General features: G+C 36.9%; 1 protein-coding gene and 1 long non-coding RNA gene across 9 annotated transcripts; one reads left to right on the top strand and one right to left on the bottom strand.

Moving 5' to 3' along the window:
• Nucleotides 1-239: 239 nt before the first annotated feature.
• Nucleotides 240-23,039, top strand: LOC132784455 (microtubule-associated protein Jupiter). Of its 5 annotated transcripts, none has more exons than XM_060790081.1 (6): nucleotides 10,844-11,101; nucleotides 11,619-11,781; nucleotides 19,700-19,833; nucleotides 20,411-20,443; nucleotides 21,066-21,320; nucleotides 22,182-23,039. In XM_060790081.1, the coding sequence occupies exons 2-6, from the start codon at nucleotides 11,720-11,722 to the stop codon at nucleotides 22,325-22,327; spliced, it is 630 nt and encodes a 209-aa protein (XP_060646064.1). In that variant the 5' UTR covers nucleotides 10,844-11,101; nucleotides 11,619-11,719; the 3' UTR covers nucleotides 22,328-23,039. The 5 variants fall into 5 exon arrangements, with proteins under 5 accessions (XP_060646066.1, XP_060646064.1, XP_060646065.1 ...); XM_060790082.1 differs by having other exon boundaries at nucleotides 10,846-10,950; XM_060790083.1 differs by lacking the exons at nucleotides 10,844-11,101; nucleotides 11,619-11,781 and adding an exon at nucleotides 240-456.
• Nucleotides 19,749-21,066, bottom strand: LOC132784456 (uncharacterized). 4 transcript variants are annotated; one of them, XR_009632250.1, is made up of 3 exons: nucleotides 20,791-21,066; nucleotides 20,666-20,738; nucleotides 19,749-20,614 (listed from the first exon to the last, which is right to left on the bottom strand). It is a non-coding gene; the product is annotated as an uncharacterized LOC132784456 (long non-coding RNA). The 4 variants fall into 4 exon arrangements; XR_009632252.1 differs by having other exon boundaries at nucleotides 20,670-20,738; XR_009632249.1 differs by having other exon boundaries at nucleotides 19,749-20,738.
• Nucleotides 23,040-24,009: the final 970 nt, after the last annotated feature.

Raw genomic sequence — 24,009 nt, 5'->3', positions numbered from 1 at the left:
TACTGATATTTTTAATTACCAACGCACGAAAAAATGACCTATGAGATGAATTTATTAGAAAAATGTATTTAAAAATATATTTTTTATTAATAAATAATTATTCAAATTTAAATTGGAAATAAAAATTAAATAAGCATCAATGTTTGCCAGTAAAAATCGTTGATTACAAAAATTTGAAAAACATCGATGTATCGATAGTGCCATCGATGTGACTCCATCTCTAGTTGGCTGATTGTCATTCAATTCTGTTTTGTACGTTCGACCGCCAAGACGCGATTTCTGCCGCTCTGCCTTTGTGATCTTTTGAAAATATAATTGTTTATATTGCATTCAAGTTTTCTGCGTGCTAGCAGTGCTTTTAATCAAAGATTTTTCTATACAAGTGAAAGATTAACAGTCGAAAACAACCAATATGATTGCCAATTTTGATATTACCGACAACAAAGCCAGCACCAAGTAAGTTGTGTTTTCATATTTTGTGCTTAAATTCTTTTTCATCATGTCCTTGGGTTGGTTGCCTTTGCATAAGTGTCTGATGTGGACTGATGTAAAAAAACCTTGACAAAAAAGTCCTAATGGCTACCGGCATACTTAAATATTTGTGTGTGTGCAATTACTGTGTGCATGCATGTGTGCAATTCAGAATGTATTACATACATATACAACGATCAGCTTTGTTTTATCGGCCGCGTTGTATGTAGGCTTAGTTCATTTGCAACTTGGCTTCAATTAAGTCGCTGGGAGTCTTTAATTGGTCATTGGTGCAGTTCATAAAGATTTCTTTGTTTCAATGCTCGAAATATGTGTGTGTGTTGTATATACACATACACATGAATTTGCAGACACTGTGTATATGTATGCGTGAGTGGCTGCTCAGCAGCCAGGCGCGACTTGACATTTACGATCATTTCGTCTCTATCGAATTAATACTCGCTGTCCACGAGCGTGTGTGTGAGTACTGTATGTGTAAGTTCATCTGACTGTGAGTGTGTTTGAGCGCAGTGCACTTCTTCCTTTGACAATAAACACCACCATTTATTAAATTTTTTGGAATGTGCTCAAAAAAAAGAAGTAAAAACCATAGCAGTGCAGTTAACGCCCTTGACAACCATTTCCTTATTCCCACATACGGAATATATACATATGTATATTTGTATTTATGTTTGTTTGTATGTACATATATCGGTCTGCTTATCAGTTTCCGACCCCTGCTGACCAATTTTAAATGTTTCGAGTGTGGGTTCTCTTCCTGAAACTGAAGAAATGGTCTCAAATATCAGTTTCGGTTACTCTAAAATTAACATATACACAAATATTTAGCTGAAAGCATTGATGGTATTATCGAGAAACCCTTCTGTCTGTCTTTGTCATATGGAGGGTTTCTTGCTGATAATCCAAATGTGGCCAATGACTCATACAAACACACTTAATATCTAATCGCTTGCCCGACATTCTTTTGCTCTAGAAAGAATTCCGAAAAAGATGCCGTCAGAGCGACAAATATTACAGTATTTATTATTAATTTGGGTTTTTTTTCTATTCATAAATCACTAAATAGATGAATTTCTTTGTCGATTCATTTATTTTTATCCATATTTGATAGTTACTGTATTTGAAAATATGGGTTATTACTTTTTTATATAGCATGTTTACAATATAAGAATTAAATCAGTAAATAGTATAAAGACAAAGTACATGTCAATTACACTTTTTTACTTGAACATATTCATGTAGTTAAGGGCAAATAACACGAAAGGAAATAGCCCGAAATTTCCGTTTCTCGTAAATGCGAACAGTGGTTATATTTTGGCAGCCACCACTGTACACGTTAAGTTGGCTGAATCGATGCGTTTTGAGTGCAAGCAAGCCCATGTTACAAACCCATGTAGAGCTGCTCAATGGGACAAGTTTCACTCGAGGTGTGGGTGGGTGCTTCATATTGTATTTGTGATTAATGACGGACACATCAACAACAACCCCAAGAATTGGCCCCGGGTAGTTCTACAAATACATACAATTGACATGCACACGTATATATATTTATATGCAGTATATATCTATTGCAACCCTAAGGCACTACGGCTTTTTATTTTAATGACTCCGTATACCCTGCGTGCATTATAATTGGATAAAAACGCGGACTTGCCGTGATCCTGTAAAGCTATCACTCGTGTATCCCTAATAAATCAGTCAATGCAGGGTGACTGCAAGTAGAGCATGCTGAAGATACCTTTTTTTCCAATTACACCGCAGTGTAGGTGTTATTTTGACTTATGATTGTATGGGTAAATACGTGTAGAAGTACGCGTATGTGTGTGTGTGTGTGTGTGTGTTAAGCTAAGAGAGAGCAGGCAGGCAAAATGCATAAGCGCGCGTCTGTCAGGCTGACAGGCCTCTATTCTACAGTAGCGTCTCTTTCGATGCATGCGCTTGCTTGCTGCTTAGTGTGTGTTATAGCGGTAGTCGGTTTTGCTTGCGTTTTGCCTTGTGCCTAGTCACGAGAAGTGCAACCAGCAGAAAAGCAGAAAAGTGCATTGAACTTGGATCCATTCCATAGCATGTTTACCGACCGACGACTCGACTAAGACCTTGCATGCTAGTACGTGCCAATCTGTTCTTGTTGCTGTTTTTGTTGTTATTCTCTTTATTTTTTGTTGTATTTCTGTCTAACAATTGTGGATTTTGATTGTCATGCTTGGGTCTTAATTGAGGTTCTGTAACTAATCGACATGTAGAAGAGGAGGACGAGCGAGAAAGCAAGAAAGATAGATGGAGAAAGAGTGTACGTTTTACTAATAAGCTTCGGCGCACCCGTCTGCTGCACACACACAGACACACACACTCAGACTCAGACTAATACTAATGCGTGCCACGCAAAATGATTCATCGGTGAGTGTTTTCAGGCTGCTAACAGATCCCGAAGCCCGAAACGAAGCGAGATATCCAACAGCGAGGCAAAGTCAAACACTAAATGCGTGTCAAATCAATGTAAATCATAACAAGACTAAATATTTGATAATCACTTTAAAGTGCAATTCAATAATCGTGTTTATCTTGCTACAGTGATGTCCAACAAAGTATAACTTGTGTAAATGCTTGTTTAAATCGATGTTGAACAATAATAAACCTTTTTAAACGTGCGTTAATATGTTAGTATTCAATTTCATTAGCTCAATGTATAACAATTAAAAAAAGTATGGGAATTATTACAATTACATATTAAAGTATTAAATATCATTAGCTAACGTCCGTCAAAACTCGAGTATAAAATTTCACAGTTCTAATGCGAAAAATCTGCAATGTTGCAAAACTCAGCAAAACGCGATAATTGCGTAAAAAAAATTGTAAAGAGAAAACTGCACACAATTTGCATGGCAACAAAGAAAGACAGACTGTAAAGAATATGATTATTCATACGCGTGTCCCTTAATAGCACAATTGCACATTGAAATCAATTCGAAAATGCCATTTGTTATTTCGCCAATGTCAATGCGTCATGTGTTCATTTGTAGCATATCCTTACATGGCGACAGTTCCAGCGCATTAATTTCGACACTTTTGTGTGTTTTGTTGTGTTTGGATTCCGCTTTGTTGTGTTGCGTTGTGTTTGGCTGCGTTGCGTTGAAAGATACGACGAACGGTTGGGTGAGCAAGAGCCACCCGGTCAGATGCGTATTCAGAAGTCAGCGTATGCGTATGACTCGCCTCCCTTATGGTGAAATTCTGGAAACTGCTTATAAATAACCATAAAAATAGTTGTTATTTAATTGCTGAAACATTCGCCGATTCATAGACACTATAATTGCTAGAATTGTAGCAAGCCTTAAGAGCTGGGTTAAATCATGCGAGACATGTCTGTTGTTTAGGATTACTTTAGTGGGTTTAAATATGCACATATAGCAACTACTTTAAATGGGCAGCAAGTCGCTTGCAAATTCTGCAATCAATCAGATTTGCGTCTTGACAAGTTCGCAAAAGAATAAAAATACCTTTACAGAACTCGATCGAAATGACGCACAAAGGTAAAGGTAAAGACTCTTGATCAGACCTTTTGTTGCAAACAAATGAATGCAACAACGTCGCGAGTCGCGACTACCCACGGAAAGTCAGCGACAACAGATGACAAAGACGGGGCGTGGCAGTGTGGCGTGTGTCGGAAGATAATAATTCAGACTTGGCTGGCGCTGCCTGAAAGTAGAATTTCGCATACAAACTACCAGCGAAACAAAGGGAAATTTATATAATTAGGAGATAGGAGTGGCAACCAGCTGTTGTCTGCCAGAGAAGAATATCATATATTTCATTTTATGGCAAGAAAGTCTGCTCTAATTAAGAGTGACCGACTAGGATTTACCCTGCCCCATGTCTTAAATAGTAATTTCAGTCTTGTTAAGGCGGCGATAAAATTGCAACACTTTCAATACATTTATTAAATCTTTAATCGTCGATATAAATATTGTTTACCTCGATGAAGATGCATTTAGCATCATACCCATTACTACTAATTTCATACTTGTAGGGTATAATAAACAAACTGGGGCGCAGGTTAAGAAACAGGTTCAATCTCTGCTTTCTTCATTCTGTATGTATTCTGCGACTCACAGTTTCTCAAGAGGCACAACAAACAATATGCAAATGTGCAAGAATTTTTGCACACGTTGCATAGAAACAAGATATGGGGAATATGTGAAGAAATCCAGATAAGCCATCAGATTTATTTTATATTCGTTTATATATGCCGCATCGTCATAAAATATAAATTTCTTGATCAATCGACAGCTGACAGCTGGGCAAGCAAGAAAATGAGCACAACGGTCCATAATGATAAGCTTTGGATTCATCAAAATAATGTATGTAATTTGTGCCGCAGACCGCACAGCTTGCAAGCAGTCAACATAAGCTGTTCGGTTTAGCCGAGTCACAAACCACAGTCGACGAACCACTTCCGATCTGTTGTATGCAGTGTAGCAAGCAGTATACAATGCGGTTCAACTGCTTGGTTAAATGCTAATGTGTAAAGCAGTTCAAGAAATAAAATGTTGCATACAAATTACAAATGTGCATGTCAGTTAACAATAAAGCCTGTGTGAAATCACAGACAAACAATTGGGTTACCTACATAGGAATTTGAATGGCATGCATTTCACATTAAATTATGTATAACATTTTACTACTGACATTTTTAGAGGATTCCTATAGATATTGTAAACGACAATGTTGGAAAAACAATTCCCAGCAATTATATCACTTACTGTTGGAACTCGCCTCGCATATGTGCAGCGATTACATTTTAATTTTCGTGTTTCTATTTTGAATCATTTTAATCCGACATTTCAAAGAATTGCAATTAAAATGAAATTGGGCATCTAACAGATTAATTTCAACTGAGAAAAGTCTCTTATCTGACTTGATCATCGCTGCTAAGCTGAAAAACTGGCCTAGCTGTGTAGCTAGCGCGTCTGAAGTAGTTAATTTTCCAAAACAAATATACGATGCACATTCGTCGTGTGCATACATGTACATATGTGTGTGTGAGTGTGTGTCTGTTGTTGAATTATGTTTGGCTTGAAACGTGCCCGCTTCAGCTGTTGCTCTTTAACGAAATGTACCATTTAATTGTTTTCAGAGAAAGAGAAAAGTCGAGTCTTTTGACTGATTTAGAAGGTGCCCAAAACTGATTAGTGCTTCATTATATTTTAGCAACAATTTTTTTTCGGCTATGCCGTATTAAACACGCAAAGACTGTAACAAATTCTATCCAAGAGCTGTGCCCCAAAACTGAATTTGCCTTTCACTTTTCGCTCAATAAACAAATAAAATTTCCCCTCATAATTTTCGGATTTTTTTTTCTTTTTTGCCAGTTTAAATTTTATTTTTGCCGTTCAGTAAGTTTTATGCAGATTATTTATCATTTGATTTCGAATTGATTTCACACTCTTTTATTCGTGAATAAATAACTCAACAATACCTTGACTAAACACTTTGCTATCCTGACAACCGTTACTCTGCCATTTACGGTGAGTGGTCCAAACGAATTATCCTATTCAAGTTAATTGCTGCAAAATGGGCTTTTAACCAAGTTATTTGTCAACAATTATTATGGCATTGCCATTGAAATTGAGAGCATGTGGCTGCAACTAATCGAACAGCAGATACCCTCATATATGGTATGGATTAATAAGGTCTTTCACTGAAAATTCAATTAATTGAAGAGCGTTTCTATTTACGATCAGATTGACATGACAAATACTTGGTGTGACCTTTCCTATATATAGAAATTTGATCTTTTAAATGATTCGCCTTGACAATCTGTCGGAATGTGAGTGTGTGTGTGTGTCTATAAATCACTTAGTAGATCACGAAAATCCCAAAAGCGAGCAATATTTTAAATTAAATTTAATTGAAAGCCAACAATAATTTGAACTGTATTAATTATTGCCCAATCAAGAGTGCAAGACTAAGAGACACCCTGTGAAGAAGTGAACATTAACCGAAATATAGCCGAAAACCAAAAACTATGAATATGCATTCACTTCTGACATTTGAGTTATTGAATAACTCTTGTATTTATGTATGTATGTATTTATTAACCAATCGTTGTGTAATTTGTGAACATTTCACTCTTGCACACACGCACACTTGGCTCTGATCTTTGGGTGAAGTAACATGGTAGGTAACACACAAACATCTATCTATCTATATATCTACCTCCAGCCTCCTCCCAAACTTTGCATTTTCTTATTTTATACGGGCATTAGTTCGTTAGCATTCATTTTTCTGCTGCTGTTGTTGTTGTTGTTGTTGCTGTGTTTTTTTCGCTCATTATCTTGTCTTTCTTGCTGTGAAGTCACGTGACCTACTCGCTACTCACTTGTTGGAAGTTTCTCACTGGAAAAACGGACTGGCATTTATTTTTATACTTTACACTCATGAAGTGCTTAATATTCCTAAAATAAATACTGTGTACACACGCTGAAATGCATAATGTGGCTTCTACATTTCTGTCAAAGTACTTAAAATAACAAGGAAATACATTTTCTTGCTCCCATTTTAAATACAGATGATTTCTGACTGATACTGTTACTTTTCTTGTTTCGTTTAAATTCATATGTGTTGACAGTTCAACGACTTTGTGGGGCTTTATTTTCATCCAAGCAATTATAATTGTATGAATTGTATAAAGTGAAGCAACAAAGTTTAACAAGTCTTCACATTGACAAGCTATTGACAGATTATTATTAAATCACGTATTTATAATAGATCATGAAACATTTCACTGATTTGCTTTCCACACATACATAGATAAGAAAGCCAAATCAAAACATTGTAGGAATGTCATTTCCTTTCTTTTGAAATGTTGTAAATATAAACAAAACATTTTTAATGCCCGTCCATAACAATAAAATGAGATAAGGCAAGGTCTAGGAAAACAATTCGGAACCAGCTGGAGATAAGTACACTCGAATGTGTGTCTGTACTTCCGACAAAATGAAGTATCAAGCATATTCTTGATTAGCATGAATAACCAAGTCGTTACAGTCAGTCCAAGTGTCCAATTGTCTGCTGTGGAATAGAGAGGCATTTATAGTGGAGTGCTGTGAAGTAGGTAAGGAAAGAGGAAAGTGCTCAAGTTGAGCTGGTCAACTATAGTAGACTATATTTTATACACTCTCCAATCAGCGAATTGATTATAAAATCAAGTAAACCATTGCAGTTTACAAAACTATTATTAACAATTAAACAATTTGTTATTTTAATTTAAATAATTCGTAAGGGTATTACAAATTCGACACGCATATTTTAGTGACTCTTTAAAGTTTAGTTTATGCTTTGGTTTTGTAAGTTTTTGGCTAATTATTCCACTTAATCTCTAGCTTTAAGTGTTTTAGTCAGCCAATGGCCCGCTCGCTTAATTGCCGGGTGAAATGCAGTGAAAACTGAGTGCCTTTTTCTGCGTACTAGACACATATGTGGAAAATGTTGACCAAAGGTGACTAAATTTGAGGCAGCCACCAAGCAAAAAACACAAAAACAAAAAAAAAGAAATGTTGCGCCCAAAGCTATAATTAAAATAGACAAGCAAAAAAAAAAAAAAAGTTGCCTGAGTTGTCAGAGAGCTAGCTCCAATTTTTATCCCATGCACACTCATAAAATGGGTAAGAGAAATGTTATAAAAACGTTGTGCAATTCAAACAAACGAACAACCGAAATCATCCATATATGTGTAGTATAGTATTTAAACTATTAAGTTCTCAGGGCAGTTTCCCATGATTTGGCAAAGGCACAGATGCACGATTTGTGGTTATTGCAGTTCTTCTTCTTCGTTTACATTTACTTTATTCTTGTGGATTTATGAAACACTCGAATCGCCACAGGCACAAATTAATGTTTATCTCTTTTTTTCCATGGCAATACAATATAGTACAAAAAACTACACTATTAGAAGATAGCTGAGCCAACGATCACGCTCAAGTTTGAGCATTCTTAATTGTTTTATGGCCCAATTGAAGATGATTGTACAAGTTGTTCGCAGTTGGTATTAAATTGCATCAAACAATGTAATAAACTTTGGCAATTGTCGATTGTCGATTCTCGATTGTCAGCTGCCCAATCTGGCAACGCCTACAGTCGAGAGTCAGACTGAAGGCTGGCAAACTGAATTCCGGTTGAGCATGCTTCCCCAATTGGGTCTCGCAAAAGAGGAGATGAAACATGGCAGATTCATGTTTAGATTACTTTAAAGGCAACAAGGCAGCCAGCCACCCACACAGCACAAAGCACTCATAAGTTACTTGCTGGAGCCCAAACTAGACGATACTTGACAATTAGGCAAAGCACGCCATTGAGACGCGCCGCGGTGCCCCAAACGATGAGCAGATGCCTGCTTCTGCTTTTGCTTTTGCTTTAGCTGTTGCCTCTCCTGGAAGACATCACATCACCTATTTTTAAACCAAGAGCCCTGTGGTCGGTCTTTGGTCTGTGTTTTTGTGGGTTGCCAGTGGGCAATGTGGGCAAGTGCATTCCGCCCCGGGCGTTGCACACAAGCCAAACGAACGGCCAGCTGAATCTTGTCTGGGGAGGATGGCTGGCATATATACACGCAGTCAACACACACTCAGTCAACTGAGGGACGGGAGCAGGGGGACGATGACATACCCATGGGAAGAAGCCATGTCAACTTATACTGTGTTTACTTGATAAGCATAGAACGTCTTCGCTTCGCCAAATTAAAAATAACGCGGCACAACTGAAAACGCTGGTACTTGCTTCCTGTTGTTCATGGAAATGTGTGCCAAATGCTGTTAGACAAAGAATGGAGGGGACTCTTAAAGTACATGTAGAATGGTGTTGTTGCTGTTGGATGCAACCATTGAAAGCCGACTCTTGAAAATCACTTTGCCACTAGTGCAGATCGAGTTTCTCCTGGTGATGATGAAAGTGATTTACTATGTCGACATAGCACAGCACAGCCAAATACAATGTGCAATCCCACTGCAGAATGTACGATTTGTATAACTATACCCTAGATTACATTTCGCTATGGTATCGCTAATTTAATAGATGTAAAGTGGCAACATTAAAGTGCAGTTCTCAAATGAAGCAGTAAAAGCGCAGTTTAATTTTGCACTGCTTGACTGATTGACTACTTTCCTATCTATAAGTTAGTAGTTTAATGCAGGGTATCTATTATGCTAGCAATTCTATTGGCTTTCAATTTTTTGCGAGTAGTACGTAGACACGACTTGTAATGGACCGAGTGTAACGGTACCAGAAAAGCTACGCCAAGAAACACAAGATTACTAGACCTGAACCACTTATACACCATTGCTAGAATAAGAAAGAGCCACAGCTTTTGTCGTAACAAAAATGAAATACCCTTGATAAGTGATATATTGGAGGTATTTCAAGTTTTAAATACGCTACATCGCTATGTGTACGTATAGAGAAATATTATTTTTGTCTGTATTAATATTAATGAGTTTGTAAGTAATACGTTAATGTTTCTTCTAATGTTTGTTCTAAACATAAAAATTAATTCACAACAATTTCTATGGGAAATTTTTCTGATGAAAAACGATCTGCGACAAATTTCAACACTGTCCTACATTCAAGTACAAATCAACATCTCTATTATAACATCTTTAATAACTTAATTCAAATGTGTGAAAAGACGGAGTATCAGCGGCTTAGGCAAAGCTTACTGCTTCAAATGTATTGTGTATAAGTACGAGTGAGTGCTTGCGTGTGTATGTGTGCTTGTCTGCGGACAAAGCAGTGCAATATTTTCCTTAGGTCGTCTGAGTTGAAAGTTGACAGGCAGCGGGAAAAAAAAAACATTAACGAAGAGGCCTAGAGAGTGTCAGCAAGTGAGAGAGTAAACAAGAGAGAGAGAAAAAGAGCGGAAAGCAGCTTTAACTTTAATCAGCTGTAGTTTGTTTTTGTTTTCATACCGTGTAACCAGCCCTAACATGACTCTTCGTGCTCTATTCGCACCGCATATACACAATGCACGTGTACATACGACACTCACTTCTATACACACACACATACTCTTGCACATTTACTTGCAAAGCGAAGTGTGCGCGCGCTCTTTTATTGCTCTTCCTGCAGTTATGTTTTAGTCTCTGAGAGAGTTTGGGGCTTTCGTACTTGGCTTTGTTGCTGCTGCTGCTGCTGCTGCTTTTTTCGTCGGATCGATAAGACTTCTCGTCGTCGTTACTGCCGCAGTCGCTGCGCTGCCGCTGCGGCTTCGACTGAGACTGTAGCTGTAGCTGTGGCTGTGGGTTTTGTTAGTCGGCTGGTGGAAATAAATGCTTTTCACTTTTCCCGATGCACTCCAGTCGTCAGCTTCATTTCGAAACGTTTGCAACGTCAGCTAACGCTAAAAATACACGTTTTATACGTAGCAGTTTGGAAAATTGAAAAGCAACTTGGCTTTAATTCTTTGCGGTTAATATTTGGAGCAAAGCCTAACACAAGTCTAACGCATATCCAACGTATCCCTACCAGATACATAATTAATTCTATTTAATTCAATTGCAACGTGTGTGTGAACAAATTGCTAAAAGAAAAATCTTAACAAATTAAGTTTCGTTGCTTTGTGAGTGCTTAACAAGAGAAAGAAAAAAATTAAGAAAGAAAAACTCGATAAAAATTATAACAGAAAACAAAAGCTCTATGCAGGAAAGTTTGCAAATTGTTGAGCAGCGAGCAAATTTCTATGCGATTGTCCTCGTCAGGAAGTGGAACTCTGCTTCCTCTCTCACTTTTATTGATTTTTTATTCGCTTGAACGTGCCACACAGCATCCCGGGGCAGACGTTTGCAGCATGCAGCATGCAGATATTGCAACATGACTCATCATCAGTTGCAGCCGCAGCAGCATCGTCAACGCTTTGGAAGTCTCGTGTACAACTTTTCGCAATTTCGTGCATTTTCCATTTCTCTCATTCGCAGTCGCAGTCTCAGTCGCAGTCGTGTGACTGACTCGTGTGCTTTTACTGTTACTTGTCGTCGTATATTTGCTGCTGTTCCAAAATAGAATTTGCAAATTTTCCTGCTTGTGTTTGTTGTTTGCTTTGGTTGCAAAAACAAAAGTATTTTTCTTGTGCTTTCTAGATTTTTATTGGAATATAAAACTAAAGTCACTAACAGAAACGAATTCTCAAAACAATTAAAAACGATAAATACATAAGTTTATATATACACAAATATATATAATGGCTGCTTATGCTGCGTTTAAACATGTCGAAATCTATAATGTTGGCAAAGCCAAAAAGAGGTAAGTTCTTTGCATGCTCCTATCTAATATGTATATTTAGATATTCTCGAGTGTGTCTGTGTTTGTTGCAGTGTAATTTACAGTGCATTCACCTAGCCAGCAGAAACATGTATGTTGTTGTTTTGTTGTTGTTGCTGGTCACTCATCGAACCCCCCAAAGTTCTTTACTTGTATAATCTGACGAGAACCTCTTTTCGAGCCCCATACTGCGCTTCTCTTAAGACTCGACAGTTCATTGATTTTTTTGGTTTGCTGCCTGCCTCTGCCTCTGCCTTTGCCTGTTCACTTGGCCAATCCCTGCTTTTGTTTTTGTGCCCCCTTTTTTGCATGGCTCCAGCCGCCCCTTTCTAACAGTTAACTCCCGACATTATGGTCAAAAAACAACAACAAAAATTGAAAGCAAATTGCCTTTGCTGTGCTTCCGTCTGAGTTGGCTACTCAGAATTCTCGTACATTGAACTTTCTGCGTTTGTAACTCACTTAAAACCTGTGTGTAGACTAGCAAAAATATATTCATAAATTTAATTAGCATTCTACCGCTTTTAATATTGTACTTAAGTTAGGCAACAACTACCAGAAAAGTTTGTCACCAGGTTTTTAGCGAGAAATCATCTTCCGTCACCATTTCTTTTGGTTTTCGCTTTGTCTTTTGCTTTGCGATTGCAGAACTAATGATTGAAAGTACTGCCAAGCGTGTATGCTGAGTCTGAGTTGGTAATCTCTGCATGAATTCACACAGCTAAGCTTGGCTAGCAATTGTTGTTGTTGCTATCAGTTCCACATTTCGACATGACCACGATTCGCATTCATCTTTCTCTTCTATCAGTTATAGCTTTACCTTTAAATAAATAAAGATTTCATATTGCTGTAATATGTTTTCTTTTCGGCCCGATACGGTTTATGGTATAGTCAGTCGGTCGATCGATAAGTAATTACATTTTAAAGGCGTGACTTTTCCTCAAAGAGTCAGAGTCTCAGTCTCAGTCATATTTATATTTATGTATTAAATGTACTCGCTGCATTTGTTGTTTGTTGTCGGTGCGGCGGAAATCATGACAATGAATTTTTATGGCTTTGTTTATTTGTAATTATTATGCGATTGTCTCCCAAATTGACAATGCACAATGAGCGTATAACATTTATTAAACAACATTTTCATTTTTGATTTGATTTGATTTGCGGCTGCGGCTTTGCTTGTGGCTTTGGCTTTGGCTTTGGCTGCAAGCTACACATTCCTTTTCGCAATTAGTGCGTTCGCTTTTGTCTTTCTGTGTTTGTTGGAATGCATTGTTCTGTTGCACTACAAAATATTTGAAATTTTTCTTTTCTTTTTTTTTTGTTGTACGCATTATAAATGTTGAAAATGCTGGGTAAAATGGGAGTGTGATAATTATAGTAATACAATAGTAAAACTTCAGCTTATATTCATTTATAATGTTGGCTACAAAGGTTGAAGGTTTGGAAAACGTGAACTTTTCTTTGTTAACTAATAAAACATAGCTATCAATCAGTGTGCATTATGCTGCAAATTCAATGAACAGCGGATATTCTCATACCTCCAGCAAGCAGTGAACTGCTTGACGCTGCATTCGCCATAAATAATTCATTCGCGCCCGTTAACACATTTCTGCATTTTCAAAAGAGTATATTGGCATTTCACACACACACCTAAATAAGTTACTATGTCAACAGTAATCGACTCGCCGATTTAGGCCAAACAGGAAAAGCAATGCCAAAATAACAAATAAAACTCTCACAAAATATATATATTATAATTCATATACAATATATATTGAAAAAGAGGAGGACGTCATAGTAACAAGTTGCAGAGTGTAACAACTGCATAGCAAATAATGTCCCGCGAATGTTCGTTAATTTAACTCACTTTTATGTGTAACTACGTACACCTGCCTTAGCCTCAGTCTTAGGAGGAGGCCACAGACTTAGAGCCATTATTATTATTTTTGTGTTGCGCATGTTTGCGAGTATTTTCGTACCTTCCTGTGCCGTGTGTCGGAAACCGAAGCTCATTTGCAAGCAAAACTTCATGTTTGATCGATTCCCAAAATTGTATAAAATAAATAATCAAAATGTTCCTATTACAACTGCGATTGATTTGCAGAGCTAACATTGTAAGCGTATTGTTTTACACGTGTATTTCCCAGGTATAATTAGTGTGAGAAGATGTCTTAATCAGCATAAATATCAGGCAATTTAGAGGAATTCTAAAATAAGAACTCAACAGGGAGTGTTTAACAAGGTGTGAAGATTATTAATATGCAGAACGCGCGACATTAAATTCAATTTATGGCTGTCTGGACACGTGTAGACAGACATACTGAGGAAATGTGTAAGTGGAACAGGGGACACAATAAAGCCAGCTCATCTGTGTCAATTAAGTGTGTGATATAATGCTCCAATTATTATGAAAAGTTCCATGAATTATACGATCAGTCCTCCTAGGCTAGAGAGAGAGATTTCAAGTTTCATTCGACTGTAATTGGGGAATATGAGACATTTGCATGTTCGCGTCATTTTGAATGCATTACACAAATTGATAATAGGCTCGTGCTACTTTCACGATTTGGCACTCAACTCATGTGTCATTAATTCTGAAGTTTAAAGACACAGCAAAAATAACGAAAAAAAGTCAGTAAAACGTAGCGAAGCGAGGCGAGACCAAGGAATGTGCAATGCGCATAATTGTTAAGTGGCATCGTTGTGCGGCAGCTTTTCTTTCTCCCTCTCTTTCTATCTCTCTATCTCTGTCTCACTTTTCCCGGCCCCTGCTCCACTCTACACTTTCTACGCAGCTCTAATCGATAATTATTGATCAAGCTGGGGGAATACGAAAAAGAGGAAAAAACACTATCGATAATTGACAATCTAACTGTTGTGCCATGGTGCTAGACCAGCCTAAGAGCGTATCGCAATATCGCAATATTCTCTCGCAGTTCAAAATTAATTTCATTTCCATGTTTCTCTGTGTGAGTGTAACGACTATAAATACCCTGTAGCTATAAAGTTGTCTTAAAAATAATAGAGATTATAAAACTACGATATTCTCGATCGTGAGTTCATCAACCTGTGCAAGTGTATCTCGAAATTTAAATATTTGCAGTTGCTTGCAATCTATTTTACGATCAATCTAGTGGTTAAAGAGCATTCCGTTATTTTCCGACACATTCTTGCTTGTTGCCTGTCTTCATCATTCATAATCAGTGCCATGACATAATGTAATCTGTATTATCTGCATTTTTAATTTATAAATTGAATTGTAAATTAATGTACTTGTTTTATCCACTCTTGTTTTAAAATTAATGAATTAGTTAAGTTCTTAGTGTAATAAGCAATTTATTCTATTCTGTGACTTTTGGAATTATGTTGTTATCAGATCATAAAGAAAGCATAGAAAAGTATAGGAAAGAATGACATTCAAAAATTGAGCGTTACATCCAAAATTGTGCTTGTAATTTTCGGTTTTTTATATTTCGGCATATCATGTTTGGGACTTGGCTTTACCCTACAAAAAATTACATGATACACATAGTAATTTTTTGTGTAGCAATTTCACACATTTGATAGGTGCATGCCAGAGATATTCGAGAGATTCGTAAGATAGCTTTGTTGATCAGCTTAGGCGGAAGTGAACGAAGCAGCGGAGGAATGTTCAGTAGATGTGGAATGGAATGGAATGCAGAGTTTTCACCTGCAGCACATAAACGTCATTCAATGGTCGACGAGTCGAGAGTTGGAGATTCAGAGTCACAGTCAGAGTCAGGGGAATCATTTATTATTCGTTCTGCAAATGAATGCAATAGTAGGCTGGCTGGCTTGCTGGCCACACCTGATCAAATTCCAGCAAACAACAAACCTACAGGAAATTATCGGGCATTCGAAATGTTCGCTGCTGCCGCGCCGCCGCCAATCCATCAAAAAGTATCGGCAACATCGATCAACTCTGGCTTTTTAGCTGAGCAGAGCTGCAGCTCCAACTGTAGCTTCAACTTCAACTGCAGCTCTAGCTCCGCTTGAGAGCACAGCTGCGGCTGCACAGGGAAAGTATTGCAGCATGCAGCATGGCCCCATCAAACAAGTCATTAAACCGTCAGTTTGAAGCTATTGTTGCTGCTGCTGATGTTGTTGTTTCTAGCATGCAGAGCAATTATAATGGATACAGCTAATCAACGTTTTAGGGAAATCAACAAAAGCATACAATAATAACACACACACAAAAAAAAAGAGTAACCACAGTCTCCATTTTCGTGCTTCAGTTCAATTTTCATTAGGCTTTTTTCGTTGTTTTGTTTGCGGTTGCACGACGACGCGATGCGACTCCACGGGCTTCTCTGCTGGACACGTTTTAAGTGAAACAAACAAAGCTGAAGCTGAAGCTGCCACTGCCTCAGCCAGTGCACTATAACGGTTTGCTTTTGATGCGCTCCAGCAGATCACAGCACCGATCGCCAGGCAACCAATTTAAACCAACCCAAAACTCAATAAAAAAAAAACAAAAAAATAACAAATTGACTTGCCAGTTGAACAATCACTCGGCCATTTGTTTATTACAGACGAATGAACTGAAACAATTTTCAGCAGCCTTTGCATTGTGATGCACATGCACTTTGCCGACACTCGGACAGACAGAAAGACAGACAGAGAGACAGATATGTTGGTTTGTCCCACTCTAATGAACAGGTGGCACTCACACTCTAAAAAAACACAAAACTCTTTCTCTTTGTGAATCCCGCCTCTCTATTTGCCAAGCTTTGTGTGTGTGTGTTTGTCAATCAAGTCGCACATTTTCTTTCAACACACAGCTAAAAGTTTAAACAAATTCATAAAAATCAATTGCAATTAATCAATTTTACATTTTTACATTCGTTACACGTCTGCATCTCTCTGCGGCTGTCCGCTCCTTTTGTCGCCTCTTCCCAGATAATAAATTCATTTAAAAACCGCACTTAGCTGACGCTGCAAATACCACTAAAACACTTGCCCCATCCCATGGGCCTTTGCCTGACACATGCTGTTGTTGCTGATGATGCTGATGGTGTTGCTGTGTTGCTCTGTGGCTCTGTTGCAGTTGATGTTGCAAGCGGCAATCAACCAAAAGGAAATCTAACTTCCACTTCCAACTGCGTTTTGTTGTCTGCGTTTTACAGCCAAGTCACTTTCATGGGTTGGGTTTGACAGACACTTTGTTGTACAACACAATTTCATTTTATTTTTAGTTGCAACAGCTATAAATACTATTTGAAAACGCGCCTTCAATTTCTTATTTCCTAAACTGAGCACAAAATTAGAAATGAGTTAAGAAATGACAAAAATAAATGCATTTAAAAATTGAATTTTTGACTACTTTTTAAGAAAGTTATTTTAAATGTTTTCTGTTTGAATTTTTTAAATATAAATAACGATTAACTTGAATTTAGAATATTCTATTCCTCTATGAAAGACAAAACAATTTCTATACTCAATGTAACTACCAATCAAAAGGACAACGCCAATAAATTAGCTTGCAAGATTAGAAAGGACAACAGATAAATGATATAGATTGCTTTGCTATCGCTGTGTGTTCATAAACAAAATAACAAAAAGTGGAGTTTAATTAATTTACCATGCAGTCCCCGGACGTTTTTAGAAAGTACTCGAGCAAAGCAGCAGCAGCAGAGCGATAGTGCAAACACAAACACAAAAATTGATGAAATAAGTTGCAATTTTACTTTCATTTTGAAAGAAAACTGATAGGCGTTGACACGCCCAGGCAGTGTAGTTATTAATTCAACGAGTGTCATGTCATGGCTATCGAACTTTTCATTTAAAACTTAAATTGAGTTTGTCGGAGTTAACACGCCGAATCCAAGTTCAAAGCTGTTGTTGACAAGAAAAAAACACTTCTTCATTTAATTGCATTGTGTAAACGTCAACTCCGTTTTCCAACTTTAATTGTTTCTGTTTTATTTCGTAAATTGTACAATTACAAGGTTTTCATTTTAATCTTTATATTCTATGTATTAGTCAAGCCTTCGGCATGTATCATTTGAACAGTAGAAATTCCCAAATAAGGTACAAAGGCCTTCGATGGCAACTATCACTTTTACTTTAGGTGTGCGGCAGAAACAACTTTTACCCGTAAGGTTTTATGGATAAGAAGTGTTCAACATTTATCTTAAAGGCTTCGAGCACTTATCGCATTTCGCTGCTGCTGTCGCTGCTTTTGTTGTTGTTGTCATTGGCTCAATTCACATTTAGTTTTGTCCCCAATGCGCCAATAGGCAAAGGCTCCAGCTAGCTCCATGCATCGACATTCGCTTGAAGCCAGTTTAGACTCACATTTTGCCTGGCCAAATAGCAAATGAAGCACCTGTGCTCTGCTGCTGCTCGATTACCTGCCGGTCAGGCTTGTTTTTTTGCACTTCACATTCAACCAAAAAAAAAAAACAACTAAAAGTAAAAAGACAAAAAACAGTGTCTTATGATTTGCCTCTGTTGTCTTCCAAACACATTAAATATGTGAAAGGTTTTTGATAGAAAAAGGAGCGGATTTTACACTTGAATATTTCCAGTTCCCTCTCCTCGCAATTGACAGTTTATAATCGAATGATTCATTAACTATAGTTTATACGATATTTAAATGGCCATTGTCATATAAATTAACATAAATGTTAACTCTATGCAATTAATCAGCTATCAAACTTTTGGGAAAGTCGCATATTAAATTTAGTATACGAATTATTTCGATAGCAGTAGCTAAATGTTTTTTGATACTTCAATTATGTATTTATTTGGTGATAATGAAAGGTTAATGGCTAACTGCAAATTCGTAAACTAAAATATAAAAGAGCGGTGCATGAAACCCAGCAAAGTAGTAATTAAACATTAAACATTGTTACTCAATCTAACTAAAAAGCCTCATTAAAGTGCCTCTAAAAGCACTCTCACCTTGTCAATTATGGGAAAAGCCGATGGTAAGGCGGTCTTGTCTGACTGATGAGAAACCCCAATAGCGATTAAGTGATAGACATCTATGTAATGATATTTCGAAATTATTTTCTAGTTTGTTTCCTCTTCCATTAGAGAAAGTCTGTTTAATTCCTATACAAACGGAAAATGCCGCCCTCCCTCCCCCAAAAATTGAACATTTTTTGGAAGCTTACCAAAAACTTATTGATTATTCCATTACAAATGCATTGTGTAAGCATTTTGTTGTCACCACGTGCTGACGCCTCAAAACGCTGAAAGCATAAATTATATAGTATCAATTGGGTAATTATGCCTTAAACGTATTTAACACACCATTTTATTTTACTAAACTGTTCTTGCTTTTAAATGCAATGAAATTGAAGTTAAAAGGTCAACCGTTATTCCCGAAAACAGTTTAAAACTTTTTTTTATAAAGTTTGTGAGTCATTGGGAACTCGGTGCCGATGAACTGCTTGCGCACTCTTCGACTGCAAGCAGTGAATTTAAGCAGTGTCATCCAGAAGTATCTGCTGCAGTTAAGCAGTGTTATCTAAGATGTGTCTGCTTGCAACTCCATAACCAATTTATTATATCTCTGTCTGTGTTGTCCGACTTGTTCGAGCAAATATGGCTAAAACGACTCGACGGTTAATAGTTTTTTCTCTCATTTTCAATAAATGCATAATATAATTATGACTGTTGTCTTATTCGGCTGTTCCGCGTCTATAAAATGCATTTTCATTTGGCACGCTTGTCATGGTTTATGCATAATTAATAATGAGCTTGCAGCAAACGTTACTTCCCCGACGCAGCGCGCAACTCTGTTGCACTTTTGTGTACAGATTTCCTTCAAAAAACAACGGACAACCGCTCTCATAATATGTATTTATATTAGTAATGTTTTATATAAATGTAATACTCATTTTTTTTTAATTTTCTTCAATTTTTGCAGGGTGTTGAGGACACCAGGCGGCGGGTCAAGTGACATTTTTGGCTCGGACATGCCTCAAACTCCACGAACCATGAAGAATCGCATGGCCTCAAATATTTTCACGGCCGAGAAAGATGCCGCTCTGAAGAACAACGGTAAGTAGTAGAATTGTAATAAGACTAGAGAGAATTTATAGTTACAGCCCACATCATAAGACGTGGCTTCTACAAAAGCTTTCAACGTTCCATAGTTTTATAATTCAATTATATTATTATTTTTTATACATTCAGATCTGTTCCGGCTTTCGCTAAGCTTTTGCAAATTATTCTCAAATTTTGTAATAATTGAAGCAGATTCAATCCGTAAAATCATGTTAAAAATGATAATCGGAGACAAAAAATCTATTCTAAATTGTGTATGAGAACAGACCTGACTCTGAAATTATAGGTATAATCATAAGCTTGTAGATTGCGCTATTTTCCTAAAAAAAAATTAAATAAATAAAATGAAAAAAAAAATTAATCGCTCAAAATTTGCACCCAACTGAAGTTTCGTCAAAATTATACGTAATACATAAGCTTTATAAGGTCCTATGTACAAAGTGCATAATGATTGTCCATTTTGTTTTTGCGATTTCATGGTATTGTGAGATGATTTTGTTATTGAATGTGTCTCTCGTTTTCTTTTCCTCTCTCTCTTTCTCTCTTTTTCTTTTTCTACGTATCTTTACAGTACGACAAGGAGCTCACAGATTCTATTTTATTGGTACATATCTAAAGAGCCAGTTTGAATATAGACTTATTGACAATGTTTTTTCTGTTTTTTTGAATAATTTTCCATTACTAAAATTCTTAATGATGTTTGGGGTCAATAAAGTCCTTGTTTTCCACGATATTCTTTAGCACTTTGTTGAAGCACTTCTTTCTCATGCAGACACTGTTTGCACACAAATAAATGTCCGATAATATGAAAGAATTTACCACTTACTGACAATGATTGTTAGCGTATATCACATATTATTTATAGGAGGGGGTCCCCATCGTTGTTTTGCACATTTTCACTAGATACATCATGCAGATTTAATTGGTTGTTAATATAAAATAAGAACACACCTCCCCAGGCAGCAGCTGCTCACACTTGCTAATTATTCTAATGATTCACATTCACATTCGATCGCCAACGAGTTATATACGCTGCATATCAACGCCTTTTAATCATTATTTATGTGATGAACTAAATTAACTTATACTTTAATACGATTTTGTAGTTATATAAGAAAAGCGAACATTTATTAAAACGCACACTAATTTTATATTGTTTTTACACTCATTGCTTTTGGCTTGTCCAAAACATGATTTATCCTTTTGAAACACTTGCCGTTGTTTAGGAGATGCACCACGACGCGGCCAAAAGACTGTGGACTCGTACTCTCGGCTGTTTGGTGAGCCGGCACGTCCGATAACGCCAGCCAAGAATCACATGAAGAGCAGCATTCCATTCGGCAAGAATACGGACTCCGCGCAACAAACCCTTCCCAATAACAAGGGACTTTATAATGGCAAAAGTGGTTCGGTATCCTCAGCCTCATCTTCCGTTTCCTCTTCGACTGAGAATCTAAAAATCAATGGAGGCGGCAGATCAGGTAAATATTGGATGCAAAAATCAAAAATTTATATATGTATATACTTAGTAGTCATCGGCTTTCATCTCTGTGTGCTCCGATCTTGTTGCTTCAACAATTCGACTTGAATATAAAATTTAGTTTCACATCTGAAAGTGAGCAGCGTACATCTATCAACAAAATACGATTTCGAAAGACCTTATATTTTGTATACATTTATCTTATATACATTCGAGTTTTTGGGTCTCTTAAATTTATAACAAAATTGCACTCAATTTTCAAATATCCTCGTAAACGGTTTTATTGTCCGCAATATGAGCAGTAAGTATTCAAAATCGATTACAAAGAAATTAATTTGATTAGCTGCTACTCGATATATTCAAGAACCAGTAGCCATCGAACGTGATCCGCTCTGTTCAGTGTCGAGCGAACCAAGCGAAGAAATTCCTCCTCCACCCGATGTACTGGACATTGATATGCGTTGCAAACACCGCGAAGTGGGCGCAATCCCCGCTGGCAATTATGTTTACAACGAATCCGACAAGCATGATGTATATATGCAGACCCGTGGAGAGGTCGCAACTAATACCGATCGTCCGTTGATCGACATGGAAGATGACTCTGTAAAACCCATGGGCGTTATAGGTCAGAATTATGCTGAGCCCTCGTATGTGCCGTGCATTAAAATTGATCAGAAAAGCGATGATTTGTACTCGCGTAATCCGATTACTGGGTTCGGACTCAATGGGGATGGTGTGGGTGGTCTAAAGCCAAAGAAGTTGAAGCATCGAGGTTGGATTTGATGTTACATCGAACTAATGATAACGATAATATCCAACGATTAAATTTCTAACTCATTCCTCTCATTTTATCTCGCTACAGAGGGCAATCCCGTCACTGGCGAGGGATACAAGCCAGGTGCAACAGACTACATCCAACCATCGTCGGCGTCGGCTCTGAACGGCAGCAACCAGGTGATCAACAAGAATCGTGTACCACCCGGTGGCTATTCGTCGGGCCTTTGGTAATTGGTGAATTGTGGTTAAAACGAACACGCAATACAACATTTTCGATGTCCAACGGAAGAAGTGAGCAGCACACCAGCAAAACAGACGGACAGCCCAGCAAACAAAATGTTTAACCAACACAGAAACGAACTCTTCGATCAACAAATTTTAACGCGAATTTAGAGCTAGCGTTTTTATTATTAAGAAGCAACAAACGGCAGAGCTACAACAACCATCCATTCATCAATACTCAATAATACTATAAAAACCTTGTTCAACCATTAAACAAGATGATTTTTATCCGCGAAGATGAGATGACTGTCGCTGCGCAAACAACAAAGAACATCGCGTTAACTTCTGCTCAATTGCTCAACGTCAGATAATACCAGGCACTCACCTTCACAGTCCATCGAAATAATTGATTTTAAATATCGCTGTATCCACTATATAACTCCTGTTAATTGAACACAACAACAACATGCAATTTATTTTTACATATACGTATGTAATATAATCGATCGATATCTAATCAGTTCTTTTAGATTTGTGTTTTTTTCAAACAACCCTCATGCATATTGATATCGCGATATAATTATACTATACCATAAAGACATACCCACAATTAGAATTACTTACATCTTTCAATATACTACGATATTACTAAATGCCCTATGCAGATCTTTAGGATACAACCAAAAAAAAACAAAACAAAAACAAGTAAAACGAACAAAACGCGATCATCCAAATACATTCATTTCAACACACACTCAAAGTTCATCATATTAATTCTTTAATTAACACCACGTTTATATTTATATATCAGTACATGCAAATACACATTCACATCCATACGAAAACATATATATATATTATATACATATATTAAAAAATGTAGTACGTTCTTTTGTGCACGTGCTAAACATTAAAATTAAATATAAACTAAAAATGATATATTTTGTTTATTTTATTTAAATGCGTCGGGTACAAAATTTGTGGAAGGTGGGCTTAAGTGTTCCTTAAAAATTATGTTAAAATATGGTGTGTACTTAAAAACTGAAGGACTTATTTATATTGTTTTTATCTATTTTGTTTTTAGATTTTTTTATTGATCTATTTTATTATTCCGTAACAATTTCAAATACAATTTATTTTGGTACTGATTTATTGGTTGCCATTCATTAAAAAACCCTTTTTTCTCCATAAAATATTTAAAATCGAAAATTAAAATTTGCAGTTTGTTTTATTTTTATTTTATAATTATTTTTAAAGTTATTAACAATTTACATTCGTTGACAAAATTCGTACTTAATTGTAAATATTTTGCACCAAGATTAAATTACTCCTCATTTTAACAGCTTAACATAGTGGTTAGTTTGCTCCTCATTTTGCAGAGCTCAGCTTTTGTTTACTGTTTTGTAGCAGTCAGCTTGTGAGTGCTTGACCATTGCGGAGACTGAGTGCTATAACACGCGCTGCAGCAGCTAACGTAATTTGCAAACTGTCAAACCGCTGTCAAGTTTAAGTGCGCCTACAAAATTTAAACTGCAGCCGACAGAGGCTCGCTTAAGAGTAATGATGATGAATGCTAAAATACTCAAATATCTTTCTTTTGGCCACGCACACGGCACACATAATCACATTTCACTGTCAAAATGTTGCACTTAAGTTGGTTTGAGTCGCAGTTGTTTTCCTTGCGGTTTCGA

Source organism: Drosophila nasuta, chromosome 2R, assembly GCF_023558535.2.
Source record: "Drosophila nasuta strain 15112-1781.00 chromosome 2R, ASM2355853v1, whole genome shotgun sequence".
NCBI classification, from domain to species: Eukaryota; Metazoa; Arthropoda; class Insecta; order Diptera; family Drosophilidae; genus Drosophila; species Drosophila nasuta.
This window is presented reverse-complemented; position numbering and strand designations above follow the sequence as displayed.

Bases quoted from the DNA above. Each gene is read 5' to 3' on its own strand.
- LOC132784455 (XM_060790081.1), top strand. From the start codon at position 11,720: ATGGCTGCTTATGCTGCGTTTAAACATGTCGAAATCTATAATGTTGGC. The intron at 11,782-19,699 runs GTAAGTTCTTTG...CAATTTTTGCAG, and splicing joins GTTGGCAAAGCCAAAAAGAG to GGTGTTGAGGACACCAGGCG. The intron at 20,444-21,065 runs GTACATATCTAA...GCCGTTGTTTAG, and splicing joins TCACAGATTCTATTTTATTG to GAGATGCACCACGACGCGGC.